General features: G+C 45.9%; 1 protein-coding gene across 2 annotated transcripts in view; it reads left to right on the forward strand.

The window, feature by feature from the left end:
* Positions 1-18,820, forward strand: part of LOC121000817 (coiled-coil domain-containing protein 1-like) — a 111,941-nt gene that overhangs the window by 80,479 nt on the left and 12,642 nt on the right. For both annotated transcript variants that reach the window (XM_040431487.1, XM_040431486.1), the window contains exon 10: positions 17,327-17,402. In XM_040431487.1, coding sequence (XP_040287421.1) covers positions 17,327-17,402 — 76 coding nt within the window. The remainder of the gene's footprint in view (positions 1-17,326; positions 17,403-18,820) is intronic.

Here is an 18,820-nt window from a genome sequence, read left to right on the forward strand (position 1 = left end):
CTAATCTCCCTTAAATGTGGCTGTGCACTTGTCACGGTGCTCCTACCTGGATACGGTGGAATCCCAGGCGTTGTCATGCGCAGCAAAATCAAGGGGTAGTTGAATGGTGGGATGAAGAAAGAAATTGGAGTCCAGACCCGGTATAATGTTTAACAACAGCTTTACTTGAATAAACTTTCATCAGGGAACAATCTTCCAAATTTGTCTTTGTTACCAGCAGGCTTTAGCATTAATTCTGGCAGTGAAGCACACTCGGCTCTGCTACATCAGATGCTCTCTGGCTCTGCTGTCCTGATAGGATTAAATAGGAACTTTTTCCTTTGCTGTGCTTAACTTTCTGTAGTCTGGTCTGTCTTTGTCTTTATCCAGAGGAGCTTTCTCTTCCTGGCTCCTGAGGCTTGTAGCTTGGGCCTCTAAGTCCAGCAGAGCTGAGGGTGCTCTGCTGGCTGGAACACAGCCTTCCCCTCGAAGGGGGTAAGCTGGACTCACCACTGAACTTCAGGAAACTAAGTCAACTCCTCCCTAGAGGGAGAGAAGAGAATGGAAAGAGGGGTTCCATCCTCTGTCCCTGTAGCTCTGCCATTAATGCCGCCATCTGCTGGTGAACCAGGCACATTACACATAAACAGTTGCATAATAATAAATAGCAATACACATTCTGTTCGCGCGCTCCTTGTGCTGTCAGTTCCCCCATAATGAGAAAGAGAGAACAGAAGACGAGAAATCTTTACTGATTTACTGAAAAGGAAAAACTACAATCTTACATTGACATAAGTCTTCAGCCCCTTTACTCGGGACATAAGTCTTCAGCCCCTTTACTCAGGACATAAGTCTTCAGCCCCTCTACTCGGGACATAAGTCTTCAGCCCCTTTACTCAGGACATAAGTCTTCAGCCCCTTTACTCAGGACATAAGTCTTCAGCCCCTTTACTCAGGACATAAGTCTTCAGCCCCTTTACTTAGGACTTAGCTGAAGCCCCTTTGGCAGTGATTCGAGTCTCCAGTCTTCTTGGAGATGATGCTACAAGGCAGGGGTGTAGCTAAAAGCTCATGGGCCCTGGTGCAAGAGTTCAGCTTAGGCCCCCGTCCCTCAGTGCTTGTTGGCAAGGGGCAGGGGAGCACATAGCCTTCCTGCTGCCTGAGGCAAACATTGAAAGGGCACCCCCTCATGCCAAATTCTTGACCTAACCCCTTCCCTCCAGCCAGAGGTGTAAATTGACCAGTATGCACTTTCTATAATGCCAGTGTCTTATGTGGCACAAGGGTCTTTGGGCCCCCTTAGGCTCTTGGGCCCGGTAGCGACTGCTACCTCTGCACCCCCTATAGCTACGCCCCTGTTACAAGGTTTACTCCTGGATTTGGGGATTTTCGTCCGTTCTTCTCTGCAGATTCTCTCCACCTCTTTGGAAGATAACGCAGCAGTGCCCCTACAGGGATGTATCCTACTGGGGTAGCCATATTGTTGGGGGCAAGCAGGACTTGCGCCTGTGCACCCTGGGCTGGGTCCTGATCCACTGGCGCCGGGGGACAATCTCCCGCTGAGTTCCCGTCCATAACGGTCGATGTATCCTGCCGACTACGCCAAGTTGTAAGCCGTGTACCAGGGTGGCCTCCCCAGGATACAGCGAAGTCACCGACAAGGAAAACGACACTGACACCAGCTTAATATGTACGAACAGAAACTTTACTTAGGCAAAAAGTAATAATACAAGCATAACCAAAACAATACAAACAGGCATAGAAAACGCTATATGCCGGACCCACAGTCAATGTCCCGGCCCACTGGACAGGCCTAGCCGATGGCGGACACAGCAGAGCCTGCACGTCGTGCTGTGCCGCTACAGAGAACACCCCAAGCCGGTGGCAGACGCAGCAGAGCCTGCAAGTTAATAACTGCGCTGCAGTCCAGTACAGTAAAGCCTAGCAAACGATATAATAGTGACTAACTAACTAATGCGAGGCCTAGGCTAGTCTCTGTTACTTCAGGCGCCACACAATATATTACAATCAGTAACCAGGTGTACTGACCTGCGTCCGTTCTGGGCCCGAGGATGCAGCCTACCAGTGATGGCCACCAACTTCTCTGCAACCGTGCGGCCTTGCTTGATGATGAGGCCTTCTGTCCACACACTGAACTGGTCTTTCTGGGACAACCTCTCTTTCAAAAGAGCTGGATTCAGTCAGGGTATAACAGCTACTCTCCTTCTTCTGAGTGTCCATTAACTGCCGGACATCTGCAAGCCAGGATGGAATCGGATTCAGTCCCTCACAGCACAATCCTTCCACCATGCCAGATCAACACTTCCTGGTTCACTCACAGGCAGCAGCATATTCAAATCTCAGAGTGTGCTGGCTGTAGCTGCAAAACAGTGGCCTCTAGTGCCCGGAATGGGAAATGACAGTTTAAGTACAGACATTATGCAGAAATAGCTGTTTCACAATCTCACACTTCAGCCCCTTTACTCAGGACATAAGTCTTCAGCCCCTTTGGCAGTGATTCCAGCCTCCAGTCTTCTTGGAGAGGATGCCACAAGATTTACTCCTGGATTTGGGGATTTTCGGCCGTTCTTCTCTGCAGATCCTTTCCACTTCTGTCAGGTTGGATGGGGGCCGTCAGTGGACAGCCATTTTCAGGTCTCTCCAGAGATGTTCCATTGGGGTCAGGGCTCTGGCTGGGCCCCTCAAGGACATTCCCAGAGTTGTCCCTAAGCTGTTCCTGTGCTGTCTTGGTTCTGTCCTTAGGGTCATTGTTTTGTTGGACGGTGAACCTTTTTCTAAGGTCCAGAGTTCTGGATCAGGTTCTCATTAAGAATATCTCTGGACTTTGCTCCATTCATCTTTCCCTCCACCCTGACCAGTCTCCCTGCCCCCCCTAACATGATGCTTCCACCACCATGCTTCACTGTACAGATGGTATTGGGCAGGTGATGAGCGGCGCCTAGGTTCCTCCAGACATGATACTGCCACCACCATGCTTCACTGTAGGAATCGTATTGGGCAGGTGATGAGCGGCGCCTGGTATTCTCCAGACATGATGCTTCCACCACCATGCTTCACTGTAGGGATGATATTGGGCAGGTGATGAGCGGCGCCTGGTCTCCTCCAGATATGATGCTTAGGCTCCTTTCACACGGGCGAGAATTCAGTGCGGGTGCAATGCGTGAGGTGAACGCATTGCACCCGCACCGAATCCTGACCCATTCACTTCAATGAAGCTGTTCAGATGAGCGTTGATTTTCACGCATCACTTGTGCGTTGCGTGAAAATCGCAGTTTGTTCTATATTCTCCGTTTGTCACGCAACGCAGGCCCCATAGAAATGAATGGGGCTGCGTTAAAATCGCAAGCACATGCAAGCAAGTGCAGATGTGATGCGATTTTCATGGATGGTTGCTAAGGAGATGAGGGATGAGCGACCCGGGACCCCATTTACTGTACTTTAACATGGTTATAAGGGAAATAATAGCATTCTTAATACAGAATGATCAGTAAAATGTCCATTAAGGGTTAAAAAATAATTTAAAAAAATTACTTACCTCATCCACTTGATGGCGCAATGGATGTTCTTCTTAAACCACCTGCAAAAGGACCTTCGCTGACGTCATCGCGCTCACCACGTGGTTTGCAGGTCCTGCAAGAAGAAGAAAGAAGAGGATAACGGCTGCACGATCAAGTGGATGAGGTAAGTAATTTTTTTATATTTTTTTTTAACCCTTAATGGACATTTTACTTACCATTTTGTATTAAGAATGCTATTATTTTCCTTTATAACCTTGTTATAATGGAAAATAATAAATCAACAGAACACCGAACCCAAACCCGAACTTCAGTGAAGAAGTCCGGGTTCGGGTCTGGGTACCAAACATTCAGTTTTTTTATCACGCGCGTGCAAAAGGCATTGCACTCGTGCGGAAAAAACTGAAGAACGCAACGATTCTCCCTGAACGCACCCGCATCCTATCCAGCTCTCACCTGCGACGCCCTTGTGAAAGAGGCCTTAGAATTGAGGTCAGAAAGTTCCATCTTGGTTCCATCAGAGCAGAGAATCTTGTTTCTCACAGTCTGAGGTCTTTTAGATGATTTTCTAAAAACTCCAGGCGGCTTTCATGTGTCTTTTACTGAGAAGAGGCTTCTTTCTAGCTGCTCTGCCACAAAGCCCAGATTGGTGGAGGCTGCAGTGATGGTTGACCTTCTGGAAGTTTCTCCCATCTGCACACAGGATCTTTGGAGCTCAGCCAGGTGGACCATTGGGTTCTTGCTCTCTTACCAAGCCACTTAGTTTGGTGGGGCGGCAGATCTAGTAAGAGTCCTGATTGTTCCAAACTTCTTCCATGTAAGAATTATGGAGACCAATGTGCTCTTGGCAACTTCCAGTGCAGTGCAAATGTCTTTGTTCCCTTCTCTAGATCTGAGCCTCCACACGATACTGTCTCTGAGCTCTACAGGCAGTTCTTTCCCCCTCATGGCATGGCTATTGCTTTGAAATGCATTGTCAGTTGTGAGAAAAATGTTGTCACAAACCAGCGGGTGTGGACCCATTATGCCCCGTGACCAACCTCTTCTAAGGTCGTTGTGTAAGTGAACCCATCATTCTTTAGCATTCCTTATGGTGAGGATAGATTTTTCCGAGGGGAACACCAGGTTGCTACCCCTTGAGGAGGATTGGCACACGAAGAAGCTGCTCCAGGTGGACCAGGAGGTACCATAGCAAGGTACTAGAGGTACGGATGTAGTCAACAGTCAGAGTCTTAACCAGGAGTGACAGAGCAGAACCGAGGATGAGGCAGAGGCGTAGTCATGCAAGCAATGGGTCAGGGCAGGTGGCACAGATACAGGTCAGGCAATCCGGGTCATCCACAGAAGAGTCGAGAAGGAGCAGGCAAGGATCAGACAGGTAGCGGAATCCAGAAGACAAGCGCGCGTCAAGAGCACAAGCACAAACAAATTTACCTTTGCAGGACACAAAAGACCTTTGATGTTCATGCACCTGGGAAGAGGACTGGACCACCCAAAGAGGTGCAGGATGGCAGGGATTGGTTAAACAGGACACATGTACAAAACCTTTAGGCCCCTTTCACACGAGCGAGTTTTCTGCGCAGGTGCAATGCATGACGTGACCGTATAGCACCCGCACTGAATCCAGACCCATTTATTTCAATGGGTCAGTGTAGAAGAGCGTTTTTTTTACACTCATCAGTTCTGCGTTGCGTTAAAAACTCAGCACGTTCTATATTCTGCGTTTTTCACGCAGCCCTGGCCCATAGAAGTGAATGGGGCTTCAGTGAAAAACGCATTGCATCCGGAAGCAAGTGCGGGTGCGATGCGTATTTCACTGATGGTTGCTAAGAGATGTTTTTTGTAAACCTTCAGTCTTTTATCACGCACGTGAAAAACGCATCAAAACGCATTGCACCCGCGCGGAAAAGACTGAACAACAGAACACAATTGCAGACAAAACTGACTGAACCTGCTTGCAAAATTGTGTGAGTTTCACTGAACGCATCCGTAGCCAATCCGTCACGCTCGTGTGAAAGAGGCCTTAGGCGTCTTTCAGACGGGCGTTGCGGAAAAAAGGTGCAGGTGCGTTGCGGGAACACGCGCAATTTTTCCGCGTGAGTGCAAAACATTGTAATGTGTTTTGCACTCGCGTGAGAAAAATCGCGCATGTTTGGTACCCATGATCCATCACATGATCCATCACCATGGTAAAAGATCATGTGATGGACCATGTGATGACCGGAGTGACGTCACCACAGGTCCTGTTCAGCAAAGAAGGAGACAGACAAGAAGCCGGCAGCGCGATCAAGTGGACTAAGGTGAGTTAAATTATTTTTATTTTTTTTAACCCCTCCAGCGCTGTTTTACTATGCATTCTGTATTCAGAATGCTATTTTTTTCCCTTATAACCATGTTATAAGGGAAAATAATAATGATCGGGTCTCCATCCCGATCGTCTCCTAGCAACCGTGCGTGAAAATCGCACCGCATCCGCACTTGCTTGCGGATGCTTGCGATTTTCACGCAACCCCATTCACTTCTATGGGGCCTGCGTTGATTAAAAAACGCAAAATCTAGAGCATGCTGCGATTTTCACGCAACGCACAAGTGATGCGTGAAAATCACCGCTCATGTGCACAGCCCCATAGAAGTGAATGGGTCCGGATTCAGTGCGGGTGCAATGCGTTCAACTCACGCATCGCATCCGCGCGGAATACTCGCCCGTGTGAAAGGGGCCTTAAAGAACAGGAAGAGACGCGCGCGCCGGCCCTTAAGGAAGTGCTACAGGGAACAGGCTGGAAGGCATGAAGTGTGCAGGGCTGGAAGGAAACCACGGAACAGATTCCAGGATGGACAATGCCTGCAAGGACAAAGCCCAGGACCGCGGCAGTGAATGGTAAGACACGGGCAACAGATCACCACATCTACCGGGCGCGGACAATGACAGAGGCAGCAAGGGAGGACAGTGCTCGCCCGAACACGGAGCCCAGGACTGAGGCGGTGAGAACATCGACAGCCAGCAACCACCGTTATAAGTGTCCATGCAGAATTTTAGTTTTTTATGAATGCTCTGTGTCTTCTGTGTCTCTTCTGTTTTCTTGCATTAACATGAATTTTATTTTGTTTAGTTTTTTATCATCATTTTATTCTCTTACATTTTTCTTTTTCCAAATCATACAGGATGACGATGCAGGGGACGCCTCAGAACCTGATGAAGGTCTTCCAATAGGATTCATGGACATGATCCATCTATCTGGTATATTTTTGATATTTCCAAAACCATTATTGGCTTTCACCTGATCGTTTTGCTGATCTTAGGATAAATCACATTTTCTGCCTCCTGTAACGGCTCCTAGAATATTGCGTCTCGCTCTCCAGGAACTATGGCTGACCTGAATAAACACTGTGTGATGCTTCATTTACCCTGCGGGGGCGCTGCAGAGAAATCCAAACCCCACAGATTACAGCTGATTGCTGAGGGTTGTACAGAAATAAATTTGAGCAAGAAAATAAAAATAAAAACTTGATGTTTTCTCCCAGCAGATCTGGACTTAAAAAAATATTTCTTAGCTTTTATTTATATTTGAGCAAAAAGTTTCCAGTCCAAAATTATACATCCCCTTCTCAATAATCAATAGAAAAGCCTTTATTGGCTATTACAGCAATCGAATGCTTCCTATAATTGCAGACCAGCTTTTTGCAGGTCTCCACAGGTATTTTTGCCCATTCATCTTTAGCAATGAGCTCCAAATCTTTCAGGTTGGAGGGTCTTCTTCTTTCAGGTTGGAGGGTCTTCTTGCCATCACCCTGATCTTTAGCTCCCTCCACAGATTCTCAATTGGATCCAAGTCTGGACTCTGGCTGGGCCACTCCAAAACGTTAATGTTGTTGTCTGCCAACCATTTCTTCACCACTTTTGCTGTGTGTTTTGGGTCATTGTCATGCTGAAATGTCCACTGGTGCCCAAGGCCACGTTTCTCTGCAGACTGCCTGATGTTGTTGTTGAGAATCCTCATGTATTGCTCTTCTTTCATGGTGCCGTTTACTGTGATTTGGTTCCCTGGTCCATTGGCTGAAAAACACCCCCAAAGCATTAGGTTCCCACCACCATGTTTGACAGTGGGGATGGTGTTCTCTGGGTTGACGGCTTCTCCTTTTTTACGCCAAATGAAGGAAACCTCATTGTGACCAAACAATTCAATTTTTGTTTCATCTGACCATAACACAGAAGACCACAAGTCTTCTTCTTTGTCCAGATGAGCTTCTGCAAAGGCCAAGCAAGCTTTTGTGTGCCTTATCTGGAGAAGTGGCGTCCTCCTTGGTCTGCAGTGTGCAGAGTCCGTTGGATTGTCTGCCTTGAGACATTGCCACCAGCAGAGCCCAGATTCACCAGGATGGCCTTAGTGGTGATCCTTTGATTCTTTTTCACCTCTCCAACTATCCTCCTGGCCAGCACAGGTGTCACTTTTGGCTTCCGACCACGTCCTCTGAGATTTTCCACAGTGCGGAACATCTTGTATTTTTTGCTCAAATGTAAATAAAAGCTGAGAAATGTTTTTTCCCCACAATAATGCCTCTTGTACATCGTCTTGTTATCTTTTGGGAGACACCTATGTCATTTCCCGTCAAAAAAATTACTTGCTGGTTGAATAAAAGTAACTTTAAGTCAAAATTTTCCAGGGGTATGAATAATTATGGGCAGCGCTGTATATATGTATAATGTGGAGTTACGCAATATACTAAAAGTGGTTTTCCGAGAGCTTTTTGTTGATGACCTACCTGGATAGCTCATCAGTATCTGATCGGTGGGGGGTCCAACACCTGGTTACCCCGTCGATTTAGCTGGTTGAGAAGGCAGTGGTGCTGACAGTAGCGCCGCGGACTTCTCCAGCTTTTTCTAGTCCATGTGACAAGTTCATCAGTCATGCGGCGTAGGTGATGCTGAGCCCCATAGACGTGAATGGGGCGATTCCAAAAACAGCTGCTATACAATGTATGGTGCTGTGCTTGGTGAGCTCGGAGAAGGCAGTGGGGGTCCCGGGTGTCAGACCCCCACGATCAGATATCCTGAGGATAGGCCATCAGTAAAAAATCCTGGAAAACCTCTTTAGGTATGGAGTGTAGCTCCACAATACTTTTGCAATATTCCTTTAAAGAGGAGTTACACTTTATGGAGATTTCCTCGCCGTCTCTTCTCCTCCTTGTTCTTTCCTTCCAGTCTCTATAAAAGGCGTTCACTTTCCTGATTCTCTTCAGACTTAGTTTCCTCAGTCGCTCGGCAGACACATAAGGTGCAGCCTGCAGCGCAGTCAGTGTAGCGGAGCTGTGTTCCTGGACAGGGAGCGATGGGCGTCTTCCTGATTTACTTCTTATGTCTTCATACGTGTTTTGTGCTCTCAGCCCCCGGATATGAAGACAACCCCTTTGTCGATCATCTTTCTGAGGGGCTTTACCAAGAGGAGGCAGACGACTCGGGGAGCGATGCATCCGACCTGGTAATATTACACTTATTATTACTATGCATATCACTCTGCTGCGGTATTATTAGGTATTAGCAGTAACAGTTTTATTATCAGAGCACCTGTTCACATTGTATTTCTTTACTGCACAGTTTTACAATAAATTGCAGCGTTTTTTCGGAGCAGGTTATTTTGCTTGTGTTTTTAACATATTTTACCTATAAAAGCCGTGTAGCTTGTGGTTATTACTGCACGGATTTGACGAAGTTCTAGTTCGTGTTCAGGTTGTGGTATAATGTGAATCCTCTAAGGCATTCAGTTCTGCATTCCGTCATAGAATTGCGTTATGGTCCGTGGTAACGGAATCCATAACGCAATTCACATTATACCACAACCGGAACACTAACTCGAACTTCAAATATGAAGTTCGCTCATCCCTAGTAGTATTATTATTAGATTTATTATTCTGTTTTTATGGTTTATTAATTTATTCCATATGTTTATGATATTTATTACTTATTATTCCTATTATTTATATTATACATATAATATTATTGTACTTTATTTGCAGTGATTGATATTACTGTATATAGTGTCATCATTATTCCTTATTATTAGTAGTATTTATTGTATGTAGTATTTTTATTCAGTTTTTCGTTATTTATTATATTATTCTTTACTTTCATGTTTTTTTTTGTTTGAAAAATGCATCAAAACTGATTGCACCCGCGCGGAAAAAACTGAAAGACTGAACGCAAATGCAGACAAAACTGACTGAACTTGCTTGTGAAATGGTGTGAGTTTCACTGAACGCATCCTGAGCCAATCCGTATCGTACGTGTGAAAGCGGTCTTATAGCGTCACTGGGTGAGGTGAGGTTCCAGCACCAGCACAACAAAACAAAATATACACCTGCCCGTCTGGGCTCTGCCTAATACACAGGCGGTTCTGCAGCGCACGGGAGTTAACGTCCACGGGATCCCTTTTAGATGGTATAAGTGTTTGTCGTGATGCCAGTTGCCCGGAATTAACAGGGGCGCAGGGCCCCCTTTTTAGTGATATGGATGGTACCCAGGGTAGGAATGCCAGAGTGGTGTTTGGCGGCCTAATCTTCCTTAAATGTGGCTGTGCACTTGTCACGGTGCTCCTACCTGGATACGGTGGAATCCCAGGCGTTGTCATGCGCAGCAAAATCCAGGGGTAGTTGAATGGTGGGATGAAGAAAGAAATTGGAGTCCAGACCCGGTATAATGTTGAACAACAGCTTTACTTGAATAAACTTTCATCAGGGAACAATCTTCCAAATTTGTCTTGGACACCAGCAGGCTTTAGCATTAATTCTGGCAGTGAAGCACACTCGGCTCTGCTACATCAGATGCTCTCTGGCTCTGCTGTCCTGATAGGATTAAATAGGAACTTTTCCCTTTGCTGTGCTTAACTTTCTGTAGTCTGGTGAGTCTTTGTCTTTATCCAGAGGAGCTTTCTCTCCCTGGCTCCTGAGGCTTGTAGCTTGGGCCTTTAAGTCCAGCAGAGCTGAGGGTGCTCTGCTGGCTGGAACACAGCCTTCCCCTCGAAGGGGGTAAGCTAGACTCACCACTGACCTTCAGGAAACTAAGTCAACTCCTCCCTAGAGGGAGAGAAGAGAATGGAAAGAGGGGTTCCATCCTCTGTCCCTGTAGCTCTGCCATTGTTGCCGCCATCTGCTGGTGAACCAGGCACATTACACATAAACAGTTGCATAATCAGAAATAGAAATACACATTCTGTTCTCGCGCTCCTTGTGCTGTCAGTTCCCCCATAATGAGGACGAGAGAACAGAAGGCGAGAAATCTTTACTGATTTACTGAAAAGGAAAAACTACAATCTTACATTGACATAAGTCTTCAGCCCCTTTACTCAGGACATAATCTTCAGCCCCTTTACTCAGGACATAAGTCTTCAGCCCCTTTACATAGGACTTAGCTGAAGCCCCTTTGGCAGTGATTCCAGCCTCCAGTCTTCTTGGAGATGATGCCACAAGATTTACTCCTGGATTTGGGGATTTTCGGCCGTTCTTCTCTGCAGATCCTCTCCACCTCTGTCAGGTTGGATGGGGGCCGTCGGTGGACAGGTATTTTCAGGTCTCTTCAGGAATGTTCCATTGGGGTCAGGGCTCTGGCTGGGCCCCTCAAGGACATTCCCAGAGTTGGCCCTAATCTGTTCCTGTGTTGTCTTAGTTCTGTCCTTAGGGTCATTGTTTTGTTGGACGGTGAACCTTTTTCTAAGGTCCGGAGCTCTGGATCAGGTTCTCATTAAGAATATCTCTGGACTTTGCTCCATTCAGCTTTCCCTCCACCCTGACCAGTCTCCCTGCCCCCCTAACATGATGCTTCCACCACCATGCTTCACTGTACAGATGGTATTGGGCAGGTGATGAGTGGCGCCTCCAGACATGATGCCGCCACAATCATGCTTCCCTGTAGGAATGGTATTGGGCAGGTGATAAGCGGCGCCTGATCTCCTCCATATATGATGCTTAGGCCCCTTTCACACGGGCGAGAATTCCGTGCGGGTGCAATGCATGAGGTGAACGCATTGCACCCGCACCGAATCCTGACCCATTCACTTCAATGAAGCTGTTCAGATGAGCGTTGATTTTCACGCATCACTTGTGCGTTGCGTGAAAATTGCAGCATGTTCTATATTATGCGTTTTTCACGCAACGCAGGCCCCATAGAAGTGAATGGGGCTGCGTTAAAATCGCAAGCACCTGCAAGCAAGTGCAGATGTGATGCGATTTTCATGGATGGTTGCTGAGGAGATGAGGGATGAGCGACCCGGGACCCCATTTACTGTACTTTATTATTTTCCATTATAGCATGGTTATAAGGGAAAATAATAGCATTCTTAATACAGAATGCTCAGTAAAATGTCCATTAAGGGTTAAAAAATAATTTAAAAAAATTACTTACCTCATCCACTTGATGGCGCAGTGGATGTTCTTCTTAAACCACCTGCAAAAGGACCTTCACTGATGTCATCGCGCTCACCATGTGGTTTGCAGGTCCTGCAAGAAGAAGAAAGAAGAGGATAACGGCTGCGCGATCAAGTGGATGAGGTAAGTAATTTTTTAAAATAATTTTTTAACCCTTAATGGACATTTTAGTTAGCATTTTGTATTAAGAATGCTATTATTTTCCTTTATAACCATGTTATAATGGAAAATAATAAATCAACAGAACACCGAACCCAAACCCGAACTTCAGTGAAGAAGTCCGGGTTCGGGTCTGGGTACCAAACATTCAGTTTTTTGCAAAACGCATTGCACTCATGCGGAAAAAACTGAAGAACGCAACGATTTTCCCTGAACTCACCCGCATCCTATCCGGCCCTCACCTGCGACGCCCTTGTGAAAGAGGCCTTAGAATTGAGGTCAGAAAGTTCCATCTTGGTTCCATCAGAGCAGAGAATCTTGTTCCTCACAGTCTGAGGTCCTTTAGATGATTTTCTAAAAACTCCAGGCGGCTTTCATGTGTCTTTTACTGAGAAGAGGCTTCTTTCTAGCTGCTCTGCCACAAAGCCCAGATTGGTGGAGGCTGCAGTGATGGTTGACCTTCTGGAAGTTTCTCCCATCTGCACACAGGATCTTTGGAGCTCAGCCAGGTGGACCATTGGGTTCTTGCTCTCTTACCAAGCCACTTAGTTTGGTGGGGCGGCAGCTCTAGTAAGAGTCCTGATTGTTCCAAACTTCTTCCATGTAAGAATTATGGAGACCAATGTGCTCTTGGGAACTTCCAGTGCAGTGCAAATGTCTTTGTTCCCTCCTCTAGATCTGAGCCTCCACACAATCCTGTCTCTGAGCTCTACAGGCAGTTCTTTCCTCCTCATGGCATGGCTTTTGCTTTGAAATGCATTGTCAGTTGTGAGAAAAATGTTGTCACAAACCAGCGGGTGTGGACCCATTATGCCCCGTGACCAACCTCCTCTAAGGTCGTTGTGTAAGTGAACCCATCATTCTTTAGTATTCCTTATGGTGAGGATAGATTTTTCCGAGGGGAACACCAAGTTGCTGCCCCTTGAGGAGGTTTGGCACACGAAGAAGCTGGTCCAGGAGGTACCATAGCAAGGTACCAGAGGTACGGATGTAGTCAACAGGCAGAGTCTTAACCAGGAGTGACAGAGCAGAACCGAGCAGTAGGCAGAGGCGTAGTCATGCAAGCAATGGGTCAGGGCAGGTGGCACAGATACAGGTCAGGCAATCCGGGTCATCCACAGAAGAGTCGAGAAGGAGCAGGTGTCACGGCCTACGGTGTGCGCTGTGACACTGTTGCTACACTTGCGGTTGCCCGCGGCAACGTGTTGCTGTGTGAGCATGCGGTGGCAGTGTCTCGGCCTTCTGGGTGATTGCCGTGACATGATTGCCACGTATGTTGTTGCCTGCGGCAACGTGTAGCTTTCTATGCTTGTGTGTGCACTTCCCCTTTAAGTTGCTTCCTTTTCTTGTCTGGTGTTGGAAGGGTTAACTCCCTTCCTAGTGTTTTGTTAACACTGGGTTTATGTGTGTGCGGCTGCTTGGGCTATTTAGACTCTGCTGGATGCCTGAAGCTGGGGGGTACTCCAGCCATGGTGTATGCTGGAGCTATCCTCCTGGTCTTCATATTCCATCTGTCCAGTGAGGGCCACCCTTTTGGTCATAGATGTTTTTATGGTGTCTCACGTTTATTGCAGCTATGGATGTCCTCGGTTACTGTGTGGTGTGTGCTGTATCCTTTTAATGTTGGTGTGGACACCAGCACTTGTGCACGGGTTCCAGTCAGTGTGTCTGTGGCAGGTAGGTGTGTTACTGGTCTCACTTACCTGCCATCTCTATAGCTGTATGTGTTCCCCTCTCCTTGCAGCCTGGCCTCAGATAGAGACTCCTGTTCCTCCATGACTGGGATGAACAGGTCGTCTCTTCCCTGCTCCCTGGTGAGGGATTACCAGGGCGACTTAGGGTCTCTAGGTATCCTGAGTATGAGCCGTCCTACCATCGGGGTCCGCTCATACGGTTAGGAGTCAGGGAGAGGATTAGGGATGCAGTAGGAGGTGACCTGCTCCCTTATTACTCCTTTTGGCCAGGCTGATCCCCTTTACCTTCTGACAGCGCACGGTGGGGGGTTTCCCCCACTCCCCGTCGTGACAGCAGGCAAGAATCAGACAGGTAGGAAAATCCAGAAGACAAGCACGCGTCAAGAGCACAAGCACAGACAAATTTACCTTTGATGCTCATGCACCTGGGAAGAGGACCGGACCACCCAAATAGGTGCAGGATGGCAGGGATTGGTTAAACAGGACACATGTACAAAACCTTTAAACCGCTTTCACACAAGCGAGTTTTCTGCGCAGGTGCAATGCGTGACGTGACCGTATAGCGCCCGCACTGAATCCAGACCCATTTATTTCAATGGGTCTGTGTACAGGAGCGGTTTTTTACACTCATCAGTTCTGCGTTGCGTTAAAAACTCAGCATGTTCTATATTCTGCGTTTTTCACGCAGCCCTGGCGCATAGAAGTGAATGGGGCTTCAGTGAAAAACGCATTGCATCCGGAAGCAAGTGAGGGTACGATGCGTATTTCACTGATGGTTGCTAAGAGATGTTGTTTGTAAACCTTCAGTCTTTTATCACGCGCGTGAAAAACGCATCAAAACGCATTGCACCCGCGTGGAAAAAACTGAACAACAGAACACAATTGCAGACAAAACTGACTGAACCTGCTTGCAAAATTGTGTGAGTTTCACTGAACGCATCCGTAGCCAATCCGTCACGCTCGTGTGAAAGAGGCCTTAAAGAACAGGAAGAGACGCGCGCCGGCCCTTAACCCTCCTCTTATGTTAGGGTCAGAACCGACCCGTTTTCAGGTTTTGAATGTCTATAAGTATCACATAAATTTGTTTATTGCATCAGGATTTTTTTACTTTGTCAGGAACCTCTATTTAAACAATGTAATAGAAAAATAATCCTTTTCACTAAATTATAAAATACTGTGGTGAAAATTAAGACGTTTATGGTGTTAGGGTCAATTCTGACCCAGTTATAATATAGGATTATAGGACACTAATAAGTGCCAAAACTGAAATCCTAAACACTCTCTCTGCTTAGTAACACTGACAGCCAATCACCTCTCAGCCCTGTGAGCTGTAGTTAGGGAGGGGCCCATCTCTTTGCCTGCTTGTCTGCTTCTCTAAATAAAGTAAAGAAACATAGGACCAATACATTTCAGAGTTGCTGACTTGCAGAGTAATCATCTCCAATATGCAGCATGCAAGAGTGAGAAGATTTACAGGAAGCCAAATACTGCATTATATCTTGGATGAAAATGAGGCAGAGGACACAGAGCAGCATAGCAATATGGATGAGCAGGTTTCTGAGGCAGAAGATGAAGTAGAGTATCAACCAGAATACACAGACACATCTGATGAGTCTGATGAGGAGGCCACCAGTGCTGAACCTGCTGCTGTTCCTGCTGAAACATTCAAATCCAAAAGTGGTAAGATCTGTTGGAGTTCAGAACCTCCTGACTTACATGGCAGGGCAGCTGCTGCAGATGTAATCAAAATGACCCCTGGGATCACAAGGCTTGCTGTGACGAGAGTAAGTGACATCAAAACATGTTTTGAACTGTTCATGCCATTGTCACTAAAAAAAGTGATCATTGCAATGACAAACCTTGAAGGAAAAAAAGTCCATGGCAACATGTGGAATGACATAAATGAGGAATGCCTAGATGCTTATATTGGTGTTCTTCTTCTTGCTGGAGTGTACAGATCCTATAATGAGGCCACTGATAGTCTCTGGGACAAGTCAAGAGGCAGCTATGTCAAGATGGCTGATGGCTGTGTTTTCTAACATCCTAGATGTGTCTGCATACAATGCATTTGTGTTATGGACCCACATCCACCCAGGTTGGAACACCAAAAAAAATAACAAGTGGAGAATATTTCTCGAGGAGCTAGGAAGTTCCCTTGTCAAGGCACACATTGAGCAAAGGAAACAGGTGTCTCGAGATCCAATCGCTGCAGCCGTGATCAGACAGATGCAGAGTTCATCAAGCACTCCATCCACACCATCAACAACACAAAGAGAATCAGTGCCAGCATCCTCATCATCATCTAGCCTTGCCTCAACATCAACCAGCACAGCCACAGCCACAACTCCAGTGATGCCATCTGATTCTAAAAGAAAGAGGTGTCAGGTCTGCCCCAGCAATAAGGACAGAAGGACACACACATTATGCCTCCACTGTAAAAAATATATCTGCAAAGAACATGCTAAAAGTGTCAGCTTTTGCAACACATGCATCTAAAAACACCCACACAAACACATGCAAGTTCTTGCACAAAGATGCTTTGAAACTAGTACTTGATTTCTATTGGTTTGCCTTGCTTGATTGTGTGTTGTTTGACCTTGCAAGTCTACATTTTGTATTATTACTTGCTTTTCATTGTTTATGAACGTTTTATGTTAAGAACGTTTTATGTTAAAAAAAAAAGACTTTTGGCTATTTTCTTGAAGTAAATATATATGGGTCAAAATTGACCCTAACACCATCAATGTTATTATAGTTAATGTTATTAAAATAAAAAAAAATAAAAAAAAAATAAAAAAAAATTTAAGAGATGTGTTCAAATACTCCTCAGAAACATTCTTGTGACATAACAACCTTTTATTTACTTATTATATTCTATTGAGGTTTATTTTACCATTTTTTAAATTTGAAAATGAGAGGTATGCTATCAAAAGAAAGGTCTAAGGGGTCAGACCAAAAATATTAAAACCAATCTTTTCAAGGATAAAGAAGCCTTTCAAGGTATCCAGGAAGTAAGAAACAAATTGGATGATAAATAATTGTTCAGAGGGTATTTTATGGCTGATTTAAGACACGGGTCAAAACCGACCCGTTAACATCATGGATAGTAACAGAAAGCTAACATAAGAGGAGGGTTAAGGAAGTGCTACAGGGAACAGGCTGGAAGGCATGAAGTGTGCAGGGCTGGAAGGAAACCACGGAACAGATTTTAGGATGGACAATGCCTGCAAGGACAAAGCCCAGGACCACGGCAGTGAATGGTAAGACACGGGCAACAGATCACCACATCTACCGGGCGCGGACAATGACAGAGGCAGCAAGGGAGGACAGTGCTCGCCCGAACACGGAGCCCAGGACTGAGGCGGTGAGAACATCGACAGCCAGCAACCACCGTTATAAGTGTCCATGCAGAATTTTAGTTTTTTATGAATGCTCTGTGTCTTCTGTGTCTCTTCTGTTTTCTTGCATTAACATGAATTTTATTTTGTTTTTTTTTTATCATCATTTTATTCTCTTACATTTTTCTTTTTCCAAATCATACAGGATGACGATGCAGGGGACGCCTCAGAACCTGATGAAGATCTTCCAATAGAATCCATGGACAGGATCCATCTATCTGGTATATTTTTGATATTTCCAAAACCATTATTGGCTTTCACCTGATTGTTTTGCTGATCTTAGGATAAATCACATTTTCTGCCTCCTGTAACGGCTCCTAGAAGATTGCGTCTCGCTCTCCAGGAGCTAATGCTGATCTGAATAAACACTGTGTGATGCTTCATTTACCCTGCGGGGGCGCTGCAGAGAAATCCAAACCCCACAGATTAGAGCTGATTGCTGAGGGTTGTACAGAAATCAAGTTGAGCAAGAAAATAAAAATAAAACCTTGATGTTTTCTCATCATGTATTTGTGAATATTTCATAGAGTGCGGTATCTGGATTCGCCATGTAACCGCTCTCTGGGTGGCTTGTTAATAAAGCAGCTCTCTCTTCCTCTCTCCCAGCAGGTCTGGACTTAAAAAAATATTTCTTAGCTTTTATTTACATTTGAGCAAAAAGTGTCCAAAATTATTCATCCCCTTCTCAATAATCAATAGAAAAGCCTTTATTGGCTATTACAGCAATCGAACGCTTCCTATAATTGCAGACCAGCTTTTTGCAGGTCTCCACAGGTATTTTTGCCCATTCATCTTTAGCAATGAGCTCCAAATCTTTCAGGTTGGAGGGTCTTCTTGCCATCACCCTGATCTTTAGCTCCCTCCACAGATTCTCCATTGGATCCAAGTCTGGACTCTGGCTGGGCCGCTCCAAACCGTTTATGTTGTTGTCTGCCAACCATTTCTTCACCACTTTTGCTGTGTGTTTTGGGTCATTGTCATGCTGAAATGTCCACTGGTGCCCAAGGCCAGGTTTCTCTGCAGACGCCTGATGTTGTCGTTGAGAATCCTCATGTATTGCTCTTTTTTCATGGTGTCGTTTACTGTGATTTGGTTCCCTGGTCCATTGGCTGAAAAACACCCCCAAAGCATTAGGTTCCCACCACCATGTTTGACAGTGGGGATGGTGTTCTCTGGGTTGACGGCTTCTCCTTTTTTACGCCAAATGAAGGAAACATCATTGTGACCAAACAATTAAATTTTTGTTTCATCTGACCATAACACAGAAGACCAGAAGTCTTCTTCTTTGTCCAGAGGAGCTTTTTCAAAGGCCAAGCGAGCTTTTGTGTGACTTATCTGGAGTAGTGGCGTCCTCCTTGGTCTGCATTGTGCAGTGTCCGTTGGATTGTCCTCCTTGAGACATTGCCACCAGCAGAGCCCAGATTCACCAGGATGGCCTTGGTGGTGATCCTTGGATTCCTTTTCACCTCTCTAACTATCCTCCTGGCCAGCACAGGTGTCACTTTTGGCTTCCGACCACGTCCTCTGAGATTTTCCACAGTGCGGAACATCTTGTATTTTTTGCTCAAATGTAAATAAAAGCTGAGAAATGTTTTTCCCCACAATATTGCCTCTTGTACATCGTCTTATTATCTTTTGG

The sequence above is a fragment of the Bufo bufo genome, chromosome 5 (genome assembly GCF_905171765.1).
Source record: "Bufo bufo chromosome 5, aBufBuf1.1, whole genome shotgun sequence".
Classification (NCBI taxonomy): Eukaryota; Metazoa; Chordata; class Amphibia; order Anura; family Bufonidae; genus Bufo; species Bufo bufo.